This window comes from Apostichopus japonicus, chromosome 13, assembly GCF_037975245.1.
Source record: "Apostichopus japonicus isolate 1M-3 chromosome 13, ASM3797524v1, whole genome shotgun sequence".
In the NCBI taxonomy this organism is placed as follows: Eukaryota; Metazoa; Echinodermata; class Holothuroidea; order Aspidochirotida; family Stichopodidae; genus Apostichopus; species Apostichopus japonicus.
In genome coordinates this window covers 19,161,910-19,178,963 of record NC_092573.1, presented here as the reverse complement: position 1 = coordinate 19,178,963, position 17,054 = coordinate 19,161,910, and the positions used below count along the sequence as shown (strand labels likewise).

General features: G+C 36.0%; 1 protein-coding gene across 6 annotated transcripts in view; it reads left to right on the top strand.

The window, feature by feature from the left end:
• The first annotated feature begins 427 nt into the window (after positions 1–427).
• LOC139978387 (insulin-like peptide receptor) overlaps positions 428–17,054 on the top strand; it is a 105,011-nt gene continuing 88,384 nt past the window's right edge. Inside the window, exons 1-2 of one of the 6 annotated variants that reach the window (XM_071988582.1) lie at positions 428–585; positions 2,188–2,684. In XM_071988582.1, the coding sequence (XP_071844683.1) occupies positions 2,531–2,684 (154 nt within the window). In that variant the 5' untranslated portion in view covers positions 428–585; positions 2,188–2,530. Of the gene's footprint in view, positions 953–989; positions 1,111–2,187; positions 2,685–17,054 lie in introns of those variants that run through there. The other 5 variants (XM_071988583.1, XM_071988581.1, XM_071988584.1 and 2 more) reach the window with 5 other exon arrangements.

Genomic DNA, 17,054 nt, shown 5'->3' with positions numbered 1-17,054 from the left:
TTTAGCGGATGTTCGGAAACACTTTTTGGCTCACCTTTGGGGGGGGCCATGGCCCCCCTTGGCCCCCCCCCCTTGGATCCGCCAGTGTGTCTACATGATACCTGAAATATATAATATGACTAGCAACACGTTGTGAGTCTTTCTTTGTAATTCAGCAATGGCTTGGGAAGCTATTAAAACTCGTGAGGGGAGGGAACTGCTGGGCTCTGGGGTCTTCAGGAGAAGAATTCTAGCAGTGATGGATGCTACATGACAGTTTAAGTCGACATTTCTATCGAAAACCGAGAAAGTTCTCCTGCACCCATGTAAACTAAAATCTCCATTTTCTGACAAACGCCATCTATTTTTGACCGCTGCGTAGTCGTCGATCGGTCATAGAGTTCATTGCTCCATGTGCTGTACTACTATTGTACATGTTTACGCGGTTCTCATCATCATACATTGTGTGTTTTTGGCGTTCCATAGTCCTCTGCGATTCACTGTGTACTCCAATCCTGAGCTCCATCAATGCAACCCCCATGCATTCCAGCCATTGACGTAAGAAATACAAGAAGATCAAGGAGAGAGAGGCAGTTTCCATGTCAGGTACTGGAAGTATTTTCGTCTTATCTACTTAAAGATCGCGATTTTGTGATATCCAAGAGTAAATTAAAAGCATGGGATGACTTCACGATTAGACATAACAACTTAGACTGTCATCGAAAGAGAGTGGGGAAAACAGTTTGATCGGATTATCCTTGTCATTGTTCGACGACGAGATGTTGTTTACAACTTTGTTCGCACTCTAATGTAAGAGCCATAGAGCATAGTGAAAGTTACCGAGCTTGATCAGTTTTGCATACAACTGCTGTTGTGTTGAACCAAACGGTTCAAAGTACATAGGATAATCACGTTTGCCGAAGTTGGATTTCTACTGAAGTGAGCTTTTGGCAATGACAAGTTGATTAAGCATGTAACATTTTCTATTTTATCGTATAAAAGTGACACAAGCATCGTGAAAGGTCGAATTTGACAATCCATGGATGACTTCTTCGCCGCAGTTTATTTTGTTGTTAAGACAAACAGCTAGGACTACTCTAGTCTAGAACGTAGCATAGGCCCAAGTTATGCGTAAGTTAAGAAAAGTAAACCTAGGATAGGCAAGGAGTTAGTATATAATGTCCTTGTTTATGGACTAGGCATGCATGATACTCTGTAGCTTACCATGCATCACCAAGGTAGTGACCCAACTCACTGATATTGATAAGTTATATAGCCTAGTATAGTTTGAGTGTGAAGACAGCAATTCATGTATCAATTTATTGGTAGGTAAAAGTGCTTTTCTTGGCCTAGGCATATAGATCAAGCCTCGGCTACTGCAGTATATCAACTTACTTTACAATGTTATGGGTTACAGGCATTTGAGCGTCAGCAAAATAGAATTGTGGAAAGGAGAATTAATTCAGACCTAGCTTAGTACTGTGTGTGTAACCAATACCAACAGTGGCACTATCCAAGTAATATTGATCAGTTTTGAAGTTGTTAAGGTTTGCAGGGTATTAATTTGGTGAAATTATTATGATCATTCGTCATCTGTAATACCCTCTCCTACATGGGTGTCAAAAAGTAAATGTTTTCCAACAGGACTTTAACAAAGTCTGTAAAGGTACATTTTGGGTAAAAATGGCAATTGCTTAGGATATAAGATATACGGGTCTACCTAAACTTGTACATTTGTCAAGCAGGTAATTAATTATCAGCTTTGAGAAGAGGTATGCCAGATGTATTACTTCCATTTTGCCGTCAGAGAATAACGAGTATCATAAAACAGACTTTTGAATATATTTATACAGATTTAAATACATTGATGTTTGCATTTCATTGTTAATGCTAGAATGGAGAGAGCAAACAAAAACAGGCAATCAAACTTCTACAAACAATTTCTGCCATAGTTTTTGGATGACATATGTAACTTTGAACAATATACCATGAGTCTACTAGCTTGGTGTCACTGATTGCCGTTATTATTAATCAATGATAGATGTGTGGTACTCAGTAGACAAATATTCTCTTGCGCGGTTTTGTCTGTTACTCTAATGTGTGTTGCATATTAGTTATTGCATGTAGATATCCTTACTTGGCTTTTTGAAATCTCTTATCCTTCTAACTGGTCAACCTATTTTCTTTTGCTTTCATGCTTTTCTGAAGACCTTCAGCTAGTTTCTAAGAGCACTGCAGATTCAACACTGGTTATTAGCTTGGATGCTGGTTTGGAAAGAATACACCAGGACTGGTTAGGATCAAGAGGACATTTTCTCACTGGAATTTGTGACAGAGCGTCCGGAAGTTAAGATTGGGTTATCCTACGGAAATGGGCATTGGCCCATTCATCACATCTGTCAGAGTATAATGTGACCTGCGGCGGTATTTGAATCGAGTCTGTAACATACTCGTGCAGTGTCTCCTCATAACTCATTCTATTCAACGACACTCGCCATTTGGGCACTTTCTCGAAGTTCAGAGCTCTCCACTAGATGTAAAGTAATTAATAATGGAGGATTATCACGGATACAGTACTTATACAATTCTAAGAACATCATGTCTGTTGTTGACGACACTTCTCCTGGTTAGCCTTCATGCTGAAGCAGAGTTTGCGATTGCTCCTCCGCCGGAAGGATCCAATACCTTTTCCATCAGAGACGATGGTAAGTATGGCAGTCAGTCCCCTATGCATCTCTGAGTTTATACATCACTAACTTATTGTACCTACTCTAGAATACGTTTGGTAAAAGTGGATAACATAACTGGCGATGATATGTGCAGCTAAATTGTTTCGTTTGAAACCTTTACCCAGAATCCCCACAAATTTTATCCACTTTCATCTGTTGTGCCATGGATAAGCATGCATATATACCTACAGTTCCCATGATGGAATTTAAAAAGAAGAAGAAGCCCTTAGTAGGTACCTGTAGGTTTTCCTTTAACTGTATTTAGTAATTCTGCCAATTTTAAGTAACATATCAACTTACAGTCTTGTGTATGAATTATGCGACGTTTATTTAATCACCTGGACGTGTTTTAACAATATCCATGAAACATTTCCTCCACAAGTCACCATACATACTTTAAACTCTTGGCAAGATCTGAGGAATGCCACTGAATTCAATGTCATTATCAGTGACACATGAATATATACAATTCATTTGGATGAGACTGAGATATCTGTATCTGAATCCAAATCAAGAAATGGAAAGTGAGGGGGGTGGTGGGAGAGGGGGTTGGTCGTGCCCCAGGGATGGATGCAGATCGGTATGTGAGTTCCTGAATGGGAATTCCTCTTAAAGCTTATTTGTAATCTATAAGTTATTTTAGAAATGTTATGAGTGAACTTGTTGCATGTCTAGCCACAACCGTAGGCTTGAATTTCCACTATTCATGACTTTTGAGTTGAGTTCATTTCTTCTCGGCTTACCGTGTTCTGCTGATGATAATTCTTCTACTCACGGTTCTTCAACCATTTATGCCTACCTAGATGTATCATGGCACATAAATGGACCATGAAATCTTGCCCAGTCGGTCACTCACTGAATGACCAGGACGTCGATTGTAACATTTTTTTCTACCGCAGTGACACTGCCATTCATGTTACAGCACTACCCTAAATAAATTTGAAATTTGAATTCAATTAGCAGTGGTTTTTACCATGTAGCAGTGCATAAAGAAAGAAAAAAATAACAGTGCTAAATCCATCTGGTTTGTTTGGGTTTGAACAGAATTTGTATCAAGTCCACTTGATCTTAGGTCCAGCCTAGTCAGTAAATTTAGTAATTTATTTTGCTGACTGAGTGAGTACCGCCTCAAACTTCAAATTCAAAATTGAATAACTTTGTTTGAGTTACTTCAGTATCAAACTTAAATGTTTTAATAAGAACAGCTGGTTTCAAGTGACTTTTCTTCTGCTGTCCCCTGCTGTGTTAATTCTCTGTCTAAGCAACAAGTATAGTAGTGAGTGTGTATATATCTGCATCCCTTAGTCAGGAACCTTGCAAGGTTCTAACTACATAGCATAAGCATAGGAAATTGTTGTGAAAATTTGGGCAATATGCTGAGAATTATTTCGGGCACCTATTGAAAGAAAAATAAATTGCAATGTGTTTTTGAATGGTTAAACTTATATTATTATTATCATTATTGTTGTAACAACTTCCCCAATAATTCTAACCAATATGGAAAGGTAATAACACGGAAAATGATTGTATGTTATTGGCATGTGATGTAATAACCGATAAATCCCTATATGATATGCACATCAACATATTGAACGTGCGGAGCGCGCGAAAAAGTTTGGTTACATTTTTCGGGCAAGTCATTACAGCCCCCCCAAATCAAATTAGGCTCCTACGCCTATGCTTCATAGTGCTATCTTGTCTCATATGGTACCAGACATATACACATGGCTACAGTTAGATCTAGGAACACTACTCCTAAGCAGAAGCATGTGCTCTCTTGGTCACATGCTTGCACATACAATGTTTGGTAGAATCCAGTGTCTTTCTTCTCTGACTGAGCCTCTCATCTTTCTTACTGAGGCATGTATACAAGGACCTGACCTTGTTGAGCAGTGCTGGAGCAATTAACACCTCTCTTTGTTTATTCCACCTGTTTGCTCATCAATTGCCACATCCAGTCTGTGTCTCCAGTAACAACCACAGTATTTTAAAGTTAAATCATACCTGTGATTTGGCATACTTCCTGTGTGGTTTTTGAAGGCTAATACTCATCTTTTTTTACTACCTGACTCAACAATCAGAAGCAGTTTTTAAACTTAGTCCTGACAAGATCATTTCAGCTAGGAACAAAAGAAGAATCTGGTTTGATTACACAGTGGAATGATCATTGAAAAAAAAAAAAAAACACATTAAGTTACAGTATACTCCTGTACCATACCGTGGGAAAATGGAGAATGTCTGCTTGACTGTGGGAAAGTTCAGTAAAATAAGTTTTAAGCAGAATTTGGTGTTTTTTTTTTCTTCAGTCCTGTTAATTACAACACACCTCACTAGGTTTCATGAGAAATTAACTGTTGGTCCTTGAAACTTGTGTTTTGCTTTCATGTAATTAATACTGCATTAGCAATGTCAGTGGTTTGGTCAACTAAATTTGTTTGGTGTGAATTGATAAATTTTAAGAAGAATCTCAGATTATCTGCTACAAAATTGAGTAAAGTAGCAATTTTAGCAATCTATTTTCCCTTTTATCCCCTCCATTCCCCCCTAAAATAAAGTATATGGGGGCAGAAAAAAATGAAATAAAACTCCCTAAAATATGGAAACACAAAAAGAAGGGTTGCAAACGTCTTACACTTTCAGTTTTCTTGGAAATTATATATATTTGAAATGGTAATGAGTTGGAAAATCCAGATCGGTGAAAACTTCCAGCCTCCACTGGGATTCGAACGCAGGCCTCCGGCTTTATATGCAGAATACCCTAACCAAGTACGATATGGATGCTGATTTTACTTATATATATATATATTTATATGTAATTATGGACCAATCACATGTCGCTGGATTCTGACACGGGTGGTCAACGTATGAGCTGTCCAAGAGTACCAAGGTCAGTTTTTGCTTTGAACATGTGCAACAAGCAATGCAGAGAGATTACATAGGCTGTGCAGTAACGTGTACATATTTAAGTAAACGAATGTAGTCGATCAAACTTTTCTCGGGTGAGCTTAGACATGGTTGTGCTCTTCCTGGCTGGTCCCCCTGGTATCCCAGGTACTCATTCCCATCACTAATTCATAACAATGTTGGTTACTTGCCATACTTGGGTTGCTATCTTTTTGTTTCAAAGTTCTTTGCTATTTATTTTAAATGCAATAAAACTGCAGTCAAAAGGTTTAAAATTGTTACCATCCGGATTGTATATGAGATTGTTACCTTTTCCTATCATCATGAGCATTCGTGTGTAAGTCTTTTCACCTGCTGAAATCTTGTTCCTTGTACACTTGACTTTCCATACATATTCTGATTATGGAGGAATTGTGAAATCTAGTGCATCAACTACTGCAAGTGCTCACTATATAGGTGTCATGGTTGGTAAATACCCAAATTGACCGTAAGTTTTGGGGTAGCACATATAGATAGGGATAGAGAGAACGAAGAAAAAACACAAGTTTGGCAATTTAGCTGCCCATAAAGTTCTGTAATGTGCATCTTTCTCATTACATTCTCATCTGTCGTATGTTATGGATGTTAACTTTATCCTTTGGGTGCGTTCATTTCATTCAGTCAAAAGTTTTCTAAGGCTTCAATGGTCATCAGCATGGAGATGCTGACTGTGTGATGTGCATCGCCATTCTTATCGTTCCATCTGAAAGGAGAACTTTTGGAACTTTGCTCCAAAGGGCTTAATCACAGTGTGGGTTGCCAGTGAGTTGGCAGTGTTCACAATATTACTACTGTACATACTACGTACTTACTGTACTCAAGAGTCAGTATTGTGGCTCTTTGGCCGTTCACAACCAGAAACCAGGCCACCACATGCAGCTGTGTTTCTCAGTGAGAGCAAGTCTGATTCAGCAGATGTAGCTAACCATTCATTGTTAGTACTTGTATCAAGTCATTATGAATCAGATCCATGTACAAGCAGTCTAGGGGAAGGTCAACAGTACAAATTATGACTGGACTGGTGGAGCAGCTATATAGTGTGACTGTGTCACTTCAGGGAGCTGCTGGCTAGCTGGTCATATGAATGGTCTTGGGTTTTTGTGGAGGGTCATGGCTGTACAGCAGAAGTATGTGCTTTGGTAGGGACTGGTATTAGCATTATCCATCTAATGAACTGCTACAAAAATAAAGATAGCAAAACTGTACTAAAAATGTACTTAGTGAGAAGACTCCTAGCATATTTATGTTCTGTACAGAGAAGTGACAGAACCTCCAAAATGTACATATTACTATTTTTTGATTGAAGGAAGAAATTAAAAAATAATTAAAAAAAAAAAAAAAAAAAAAATTTTTTTTTATATAAATATAATAAAAAAAGAAAAAAATTGATGTAGTTTATTTCCATAATTAACTGAACTGGTGCTGTAATTATGGTGTGACTTTACCATAATTTAAGGGTCTGCAGTATTGCAGAGTGTGTCATGGCTTTCAGGTGCTTCAGTGCTATTCTCCGGTAATAATTTATCTGTTATAACATAACAATTTAAATGGTCAACTTGCTACACAAATGGAAATAGTTCTTTGCTTAGGAGAGGAGCTCTGTTTGGATGCAGAACCTTAATGTAGTACCTGTTACTATTTTATGATTCAAGGAGAATTCACAAATATTACAATTTTGGTAAAAATACAACTTAAGCTGACAGTTTTGTCACTGAAAACTGAGATCTGATTGCTAAAACTTAAGTGGAAAAAGGTCTATCAGAGACTTTTATTTCCAATCACCTAAATGTCTCTAAAAATTCTATGCTGACTTGTTCTAGTAATTCTCAGCAATCTCAACCACTGTAAGTAATGAAATAGATATATTATGATTTAAAGATCATTGCAAAGTTGATACCATCAGGAACTGGATTCTTACTGTGTACATGTATAGCACTAGGTCTGAGTTAATCCCAGTAGGAAAGTGGATGAGATCTTCTTAGGAAATGGACAACTGTACAACCAGGGAGTCGCTATAATAATAACTACAAATATCCACTTTGCGGTAAAAAATAAAGCACTCAGTTTATAGTACCAGTCTAACACATTGCACTTAAGATGACAAAATTTTTGTCCTTAATTTTGTTGTTGTCCAAATGTGAAATCCATTAAATTTGTGTACAAAGATTGAATTATGTTAGGCTAGGCTGGATATCCTACCCAGTTAGATAGTGTGTTCAATTATTATTTCATACAGGTATATGTATAATAAGTGTAACAGTTGTTTCCATAGGAACCATAGTATGTTGTTATGAGAGAGAAACTGTACAGAGACTTCAAACTAGCTATACAACATATGAATACTAATTATTCCCTGAAATTCCATAATAATTATTCAGAACTCCATCAACTTAACTTCTGTAGCTTAGTTGCATTTCTGGTAGGAGGGAAAATTTAAAAATTGTTTGGAAAATCTCTGATTCACCTTATTGTGGCTGATTGATGTGCAAAATACATAAAAACATTGGCTGGCTGACAAAAATTTGTATGGTGTCTTAATGAGCTTGGTACAGTGACAATCTATATTGTGAAGTAAACTGGTTGAGGTGTGAGTCAGTTGTTGGAAATGCCCAAACCAAATGAAAATTCAACAATTCCCTCCTCATTGGTCTAACTAACCAAAAGCCTTTTTTTTCTTTTTTTGTTGTAAACAATCATAAACTGACCTAAAAGGGTGAAGTGCAACATAGTGAGAAGTGTTAGGAACATCTGGCACAAATTGTTGGTACCAGATGAGTTGCACTGTGTTACATGTATGCCTGTGATTTTTTTTTATTACCACAAAATATGTAGTAAAAAGGTAGGTACAACAGAACAAATAAGAAATGCTTTTGACCCTCAATTAGTATTGATTTTGACCATAGACTTCTAGGAATCCAACAGTTTGTGGGTAGTATGGGGTTAGTCCAGGCAATTTTAAGCACTTTATTAATCATTGGCAGTTGATATCGTTAGGAAATATTACTTTGCCAAAATGAACAGAACAGTTTCCATTCAAATATGTAGGTTTACTGCTTGAGTGGGACAACCACAGATGCATACTACAAAAGTCCCAAGATTTCTTCCCTGGTGGTGCTAACGTACCAATTCTGTTAAGTGTAGAAACATTCCCCAACCATCATCTGTACATGCATGAACAAGCCCGGGGGAATAATTTGGTGTACAAAGTATATATACATCAATTTGGAGGTTCAGGAGTTTCGCTTCCCAGAAAATCTTGGAAGTGATCTGATCCTACGTATAAAAATAACAAACAACAAGAGATGTATAAATTGACATTAGTGTAGCAATTTCCTAATTTTTGCAGCCCATTTTGCTACGGAAGTGCAGATAAATTATTCTGAGTATGATAGAGATGTTTCATGCTTGTGGTGAACAAACCTCCCCCCCCACCAACAGCTACTCGTAGGACTAACAGTACTAGCGTTTCTGTTTTTTGTGGGTGGGGAGGGAGAGAGATTTGTTCATTAATTTTAAATGTCTCTAGTATCACATACTGTAGGCCAATCATGATGGCTGTGTTTGTAGCCTGTAACATTACCAAATTTGTTTTTGTTCAATTTTATCCAAAGCTTTCAATTATTACATGTTCAAAATAAGGTTGTAAACAACCTTCTAGATGATTTTAAATTATATGGGCATTAATCAACAAATATGTGAATCTGTGAAATATTCTTAAATTGTTCTTTCCCTTTTCCATATATCAGTATCATTGTAGTACGTGGAAAAGAAACATTGGCAACTCTGTCTTGACTCCTGAGTATTCGAACGAATTACAAGCCAGTGAACGAATGCTGTCGTTCAGGCCTAGAATTTTACAATTTAAGCCTCAATTTGTTAAGAAATGACAGTGCTTTTAAAGAAATCTACTGGCTTAAAATAAAATTCTCACTTGCATTTTCCTTGAATTATTAATACAAAAAGCAAGGTCATTACTTTCTGTACGGTCGGCAGAAAAACATCAGTGCTCTTAATTTCTACTGGCCAGTAAACTGCCTGAATGTCGTTGCCTGTTGTTGTCATATGGAAATTACAAGATCGAAAAAGCATAGATTGGCAATTTGAACCAAAATCGATGCCAATGCTGCTTTGAGAAGTTTCCATTTGTTTTTGTTTTTTTTCTTTCTAATTTGCATGTTCAACTACAACAGCTCTCTTTGGTTATTAGGAATATTTCCATGCTAATCATAGAAACTTCAGATATCTGCTTTGATCATTAAAATCACAAAATTTGTAAAAGATATTGAACCAACACTGAATCTATATTTATGAAATAATATATGATGTGCTTGTCATTTGTTCCCCCCCCCCCTCATGTTTTTCCAATTTATGAATCCATCTTTTCTGTTTTTACTTTTTTTATTTCGCTATAAACTTCAGGTGTCCTCTGAGTGCCATACGTACATGTACTGTACGTTGTAAGCTCTCTGCATTTGAGTATTTGTTTAACTGGCTTCTGTTATATGCCTGTCAAATCAGTTCTGCACAAACAAGTGATTGAAAAACAAGTCGAATGACGTGTGTCATCAACGAATGACCAGATACGTTAATTAGTGCAGGGAGAATTTGATCTCTACACTGCATAATACTCATACGTAAAAACCCAAAAAATTGTCTGTTTTCAAATTGTGACTGACCTTCAGAATATTCCCCCCCCCCCTCTCTCTGTATTTGTCAGAACCAATATATAAGAATTTACTCACTTATTATATTTTTGATGGAGATCACAAGACTATCATAAGAAAAAATGCCCTCGGAAAAATGATAAAAACAAGTTTGAACGAAAAAGAAAAAAATAGGTGAATAACTGCTGGCGTATAAAGAGGAGGCTCATAAAGATAAAAACAGAAATGTTTCTATGTAAATATTTAATCTTTGGAGGGTCATGTGGAAATTGTGGGTGTTTTTGCTTCATATAATATAAGAATTTGGTAATTGGTTGACAGAAGCTGTTTAATAATTAATCTACATTTAATTACATTTTCTTTATCAAATGCTAAATCATCCATGGCATGAGTTGATGTTGACTCTGTTGTGGCTAATAGCTTCTCTAGACTGGTACTTGTGCGTTAAAGGGTAGCGAATCATTCTTATTCAAGTGTTTACAACAGATGGATGCTTTAAAGCGTCACTTTGGTGCAATCGTCATAAATTTTTGCAACGCTATTTCTTTACTAAAATCCCACGACAGTGACTGGTTCACATGACAGTGGTTGGTCCGTTAGCTGCACTAGTAAACATTTGTTTCAGATAACCTAGAAAAAAGCCCCTCCCCCCAAAAAAATAAAAGGATAACATGTTACGGTTTGTTCATTGCATGTGATTAAGACTAACATGAAAAGAATTGTGTCTGGGTGCCAAATTAAGTCAAGTGTGGAATGGAGTTCATTTAATATGCCGTGGTTCATGTTGAATTGGTTATAAAAAGATAGCACACTCCATAGTTGTTTGTTTTCTCAAAGGTCTGTAATCTTGTTTCGTAATGAAATGAAAAATGAAAAAAAAAAGAAGAAAAAATGAAAAAAAAAATAGTTGAGAAGAGAGAGGGGTGAGTCATGGTCCAAAAAGACACACACAAAAAAAAAGGAGGAAAAAGAGGGAAAGAAAAACATGGGACAAAAATTTATAGCAAGAGAAGAACAAACCTACATTTAAGCCAATAGTGCAGGCTCCAAATTGCTTGTCCCCTGCTCACTGTAAGTTACCTTGTTTAATAGGTGTGTATCAGCTCGTATAACCTGAAGTATTTAATAAGAAACACCTGATATGGACTCAAGATTCTAATGGGAAATGAAGGTACACTCATTAGCTTTGAAAAGCTTAAAAAGACACCACCATTTTGCATATAAGCAAATGGGCACTCTTCCAGTAAACCCCTCTTCCCATGAGCCCCTCTCACCTTAACCCCCCTCTCACCTTAAACCCCCCCCCTCTCACCTAAAACCCATGTTTCACCTTGAAGACCTCCACCTTAAACCCCTCTTCCGTGCTGCTAATTTGACACTCATGCCTCTAAGGGGACTATGTCTCATTTTTGGCTAATTAATGCTCTTTTTCTGAGCAAGAATTTGGTTATAATCTGACAAGTTGTCAAGTTTTCCTGAACCCATTAGCCAACCTATACCAAACCAATTCAGACACATGTGTTGATTTGTACTGATATCTATACTTAAAACATACCAAAGCAGAGCTTTGTTCATGATGAGATCATGAACAAATAGTTAATTAATAATTAGAGTTGATTAATAATAAATGAATTAAAGTCATTCGTGAACATTTATAGTTTATAGATGGTACTACAGTAGCTAAGACTCAGAACTTGAAGTCTCCGCTTTGGGATCTATTAAGTTCAAGTTGACATTGAAATAAAATAACTAAATCTTAGGTACACTTTTTCTATAGAAGTTTAATTATAGGGATTTGAAAAAAGTTGAAAATTGAAAGTGCACTCACTCTCTCTCTCTTTTATAACACATTTACTAAACAATCCCATTCTTTGGCTATACATGTATATATGTGCTTTATGAATGTGCTAGCCGTGAGTAACATAATCATCACCATTTGTCAAGTTAATATGAAAATCATGCATGTTAGCAAGGAAATGTTAAAAAATTTGTGCGCAATAATTTCATCATTTTGCAATAAGACATTGAATCGATCAATGGAACAGTAATCAATCTGTAAAGTTTCTGTTCACCCCACCCCCCCCCCCCAAAAAAATAAAAAAATATGACTTAGTGAGTGAGCAAATGAATGAATTCAAGATTCTTTAGGAAATTGTCAGATACCAGAATGATCTTGATTTTGAGATCAACATTTGTCATGAATGTTAAATGCACCAGCATACACTGTGACTCCAGATGTATGGTACAAAGAGAAAGTGCCACAGTTTTTAGTAACCATAACAACACTGGTCTATTTTGTTCTCTTCAGGACTTTTATTTCCTACAAAACATTGAGGGATTTTAGAAAAGGAAATACTATAAAATTGTGATCATATCAAAAGGTGTCTTATTATGAATCTGATTGAATTGATAGCCAAAATGCGTTAACAAATGAGCGAACAATTCAAACAACCAATTCTTTCTCTTGTAGCTGCATGGTTATTGGAAGAGTGGAGTTAATAAATGGTTCACTTTCTTACGAGAAGTAAGTGGAAAGTCCATTGTTATTGTTTCGCGTTCGCGGTACACTCCGCTGAATGACGAGACACAGTGACCTGTACGTTAATGAGCTTTAACGCATCACGTTTCTGGTCAGTGAGAATCTGCTAACTTTGACATCAAATATCTCTAAATTACTTTCTCTTATGACTAAACGGGCACCACAGTATTGTTTGTGACATACTAAAATACTTTAGTATTAGCCCAACAAAAAGTTTTTTTTTTCCGCCTCCAGCTATGCATTTTAAAAATTTTGACAAAAGAAACAAGAATAAAAAATAACTTGGAATGGCTAACACTGAAGGAATTATTATTAAAGCTCTATTTGAAGTTACCGTAAAAGTATACAATTGAAAGATACACATCACAGATGTACGCAAGGAAACAACCATGACTCAAAGGAATATATTGTATAGCCTTTAGCATTAGACAAAATGTAGTTAAAATGCTGTTGCTACTTGTGTAGAAAGACACTAGTTATGAATGATGTAGATACAGCCAGTTGTTTATGATAACATAACGTTAGCCCAGTAGTGCATTGCCCTTTGAGCCTCACTGGGAATCTGAAAGTTTGTGGTAGTTGTTTACTTGTTTACTCATTGTTGTGATAACGAATCCCACCCATGGTGAGGTAGCATGTCATAGGTGTCATAGGCAAAATTGATTTCTAACAAGTTTCACTACGGCATTGGATTTAAGTATATTCAATCGGAAAGAACGGTTTATGATATATATGCTTGAGAGATAATCTCCCCATTTTTTATGTAAAAATTTGCTCTTAATTGTTAAATACTGAGTTTGGATCTTTCCTTGTAAACTTGCTCATTATCTAGGCACAGGGCAGTTTACTCGAGCAAAATAACTTCAGGCACGAGAAAGATTTAATATTCACAATTGCCGTCAGAATTGTATTTATCTATATAAGTTCGTCCACCCGATGCAGTGGAAAGCTGGTCAAATATCGTTGAAAGTAAACATGTGTCAGTGAACTTGAGACTGAAGATAAGCCTGCCTCCGCGCTCGCTCTGCCTTCTGGAGTTGTTTTCATCGTTTCCAAAAGCCTCCCAGGGTTCTATGGTCAACAGTCATGAAAATATCAGGGTTGACAGGAAAGTAGAAAAACACGCTGTTTGCGCTATCTTAGGTGGATGAGGCGATAACGAAGAGATCAAAACAAGTCGGGAGAGAGAGAGGAGAGAGAGAAAGGAGAGAGGAGAGAGAGTAGATATGAAGAAAAGGGAAGAACATACGGATTGATTCATACATAATAAGAGCAGTATCTATAATGGCGAAGAGGATGGCATGAAAACATTCTGTGTGTGCAGTGAACGCTATGTGTTGTTTGGCTCTATTGTCACACAAGTAGAAAGGACACATTGTACAACATTGCAAATGAAAAGGATTTTTGATAGCATTAAAACCTGAACAGAAAGAAATAGAAAGAAAGAACGAAAGAATCTAAGTAAAAATTGACAGAGAACAAATAAGATTTTGCATTTTGATATATTGTCTGTCTAGTATAGTTCATAATAAGTTGTATGATAAATTGCATTTTAAAACCACTAACTCATCTGGATTTTTCTTCAACAAACTTGTAATTTATTTGCATATATACATTTAGCGTGTCATGAAAGATACATTTTGTCAATAAGACACTTGCAATTCACAGATGTTTAAAATTTGATCAGAAATTTTTGAAGATCAGTTTTTCCTATGAATTTTCCATCGTTATCACAACGAGACTTTTAACATGAAGAATTTATTTTGGGATTGAAGTATTAAACCAAGTGCCAAAATTGTAAAAACATGAATGTATCGGAATAATTTATCTGGCTTTGCATCACAAATTGCTACATGCAGATGTGTCTGAATTGCTGAACAAATCCACAGCAATTTTTTTGTACAGAAAAGCCCAAAGTGCTTTCAGTATTTCATAACTAATGAAATTCAGATATATGAGAAAATTAATATGCAAAATGTAACTTATCATTAACATTATTTACTCCCTGTGTATATTGTCCTTTGATCTCATTATTTGCAACTAACTTGCAATTTTTTAGTTTTTTTCAGTTTATTGATGACATGTGGATTAAGTACTCCACTGGGATCATAAAGTGCCTAAATACATCTCTTACTTTCATTCACAAAAATTGCCAGAGAAAAGAGGAATATGAGGTGGGGAGGGGGTGGGGTAAATTCAATGTTTTTCAATGCAAGAAATTGAAGCGTAACATGAAACTAATGGGAGGTAATTTAATGTTTCTTTATAGGATTAAAGAACGAAGCAGAGTGTTCATCCAATTTAAAAAAAAAAAACTAAACTAAAATAAAATATGAATAGATAAGTACATATATATACCTTAGTATCTCTTTTATTCCTCCTTGTATCACTCCCTGAATATAAGGGTCATTCCAGAAATAAACTTGATGCCTTTTTTTTCTGTTTATTGCAAAGTTATTTCTGTACAAGCTGAATACAAAGCTGTCACTGGAGGTTGAATCACACGCTTTTCACTAATAGTAAAGATGCCAGTGGCCATATTCTGTTCTCTAAATTTTGCCATGAATTTCTCCCATTAAGTCCATTGTGGATTGTCCTTCAAATGCTCCAGCAATGTACCCTGGCTTTTTTTTTCATTATTTTCTTTATTTTTTTGTGTATGATAGACCCAGGTAAGTTGTTTACAATGTTCTCAGAGTGAATTGGCAGAGATATTAAAAATTAGGGTACAGCTGGCAGCTTTATCAATTTTAAACACTGATCGTTATCAGCCAAACACACAGTTTAAAAAAAAAGGGAAAGAAAGGAAAGCGTGTAACAATATGTGTGCGGGGGGGGGGGGGGAGAAAACGAATGCAAGTAATAAGTGAGAAAAGATTGGTTCAGAGCTGGTTTTGAAAAATAACTGTTTTTGTTTTTAAGGTTTTTAATTAAGTGACTTAAAGAGAAAGGGAAAGTGGGAAAAATGTACAGTAGGTATGGCTTTTGGTTCCGATGCTTTGCATGGGCATCAGAACCTATGCAGTCAAGTTTGCGTACATGTGTGTGGGTGTGTATGTGATGCCCTCACCTGTAAACATGGTATCAGAATTGATGTCATACTTGGTATATGTGTACGTCAAGGTCAGTAGATGATCTCTATTGTTTTTTGTGGGGCTTTAATGGATATTAAAGAGTGTGCGGGGCTTAATGTAAAATTATTAAATGTCAGTATCTAAATTTATGGCTACAAAGCTATAGCACACACTTAGTAAAATAGCTTATGATACAGTACGAGTAAACAGTAAGGATGACTGTTCAGATGTTTTTTTCATAACAAGTTTTCTTTTAATGAAACTAAATGCCCATATCAATTGTTTCCCATAAATTTAATCATGAAATGCAAGAATGTCGTATCACTTTTTTTTTGCTACTACATGGTTAGATGCGTGTAGTTAGGAGAACCTCTGAATATGTCATCAATTCGCATTGTGCACTTGTATGCAGATACAAACTGTCCTAAAGAGTCTTTCTTACGTAGATTGTAATCCTTCCATTAATCATTCCCGACTCTGGAGTTGTATTTATATTATTCCTTGAAAGAACAATTGCCTTGAAGGCGATGAAAGAGAAAGAAAAAAGAATCTCTTGTCCGGTTTGATTTTTGTGTAGGTTGTTTCCAGAAATATCCTCCTGGTCTACAAGAACTTGTGAAAATCTCGTTATCATGCTAATGTTCTTTTTACCGAAAGTAAATCAACTGAAAATCTCTATTCATTTGAAAAAGAAATAAAGAAAGAAAGAAAAAGAATCCAGTGTGATGAAAAGGAAGTTTTAAATGTTAGATATGGAGAAATGCATGGTGAAATGCTTCAGGAGGGTTGAAATTCTTTTTTTCAGAAAGTTCTCCATATAAAATAAATTTTAGTTTTGGAAACTTAAGAAATGAAACTGCTGGAGGGTTGGTCTAATTTTATGATCACTTCATTATGTGGTGTTGAAATTTACAGGTATTATGTCATTGACTATTTGACTTTCAAAAAATTCTTCAGAATGTTTTAATATTGAAAAAGCAATGCAAACTTAAAACCAATCAACTAATAACAAACAACCCCCCCCCCAAAAACAAAAAAACAACAACATTGTAATGTTAGGTCTCCTGGACTTTTACAGACCTCCTTTTCATGGTCAACAGGAGGCACTCAATTGTTTTAAAGTCGC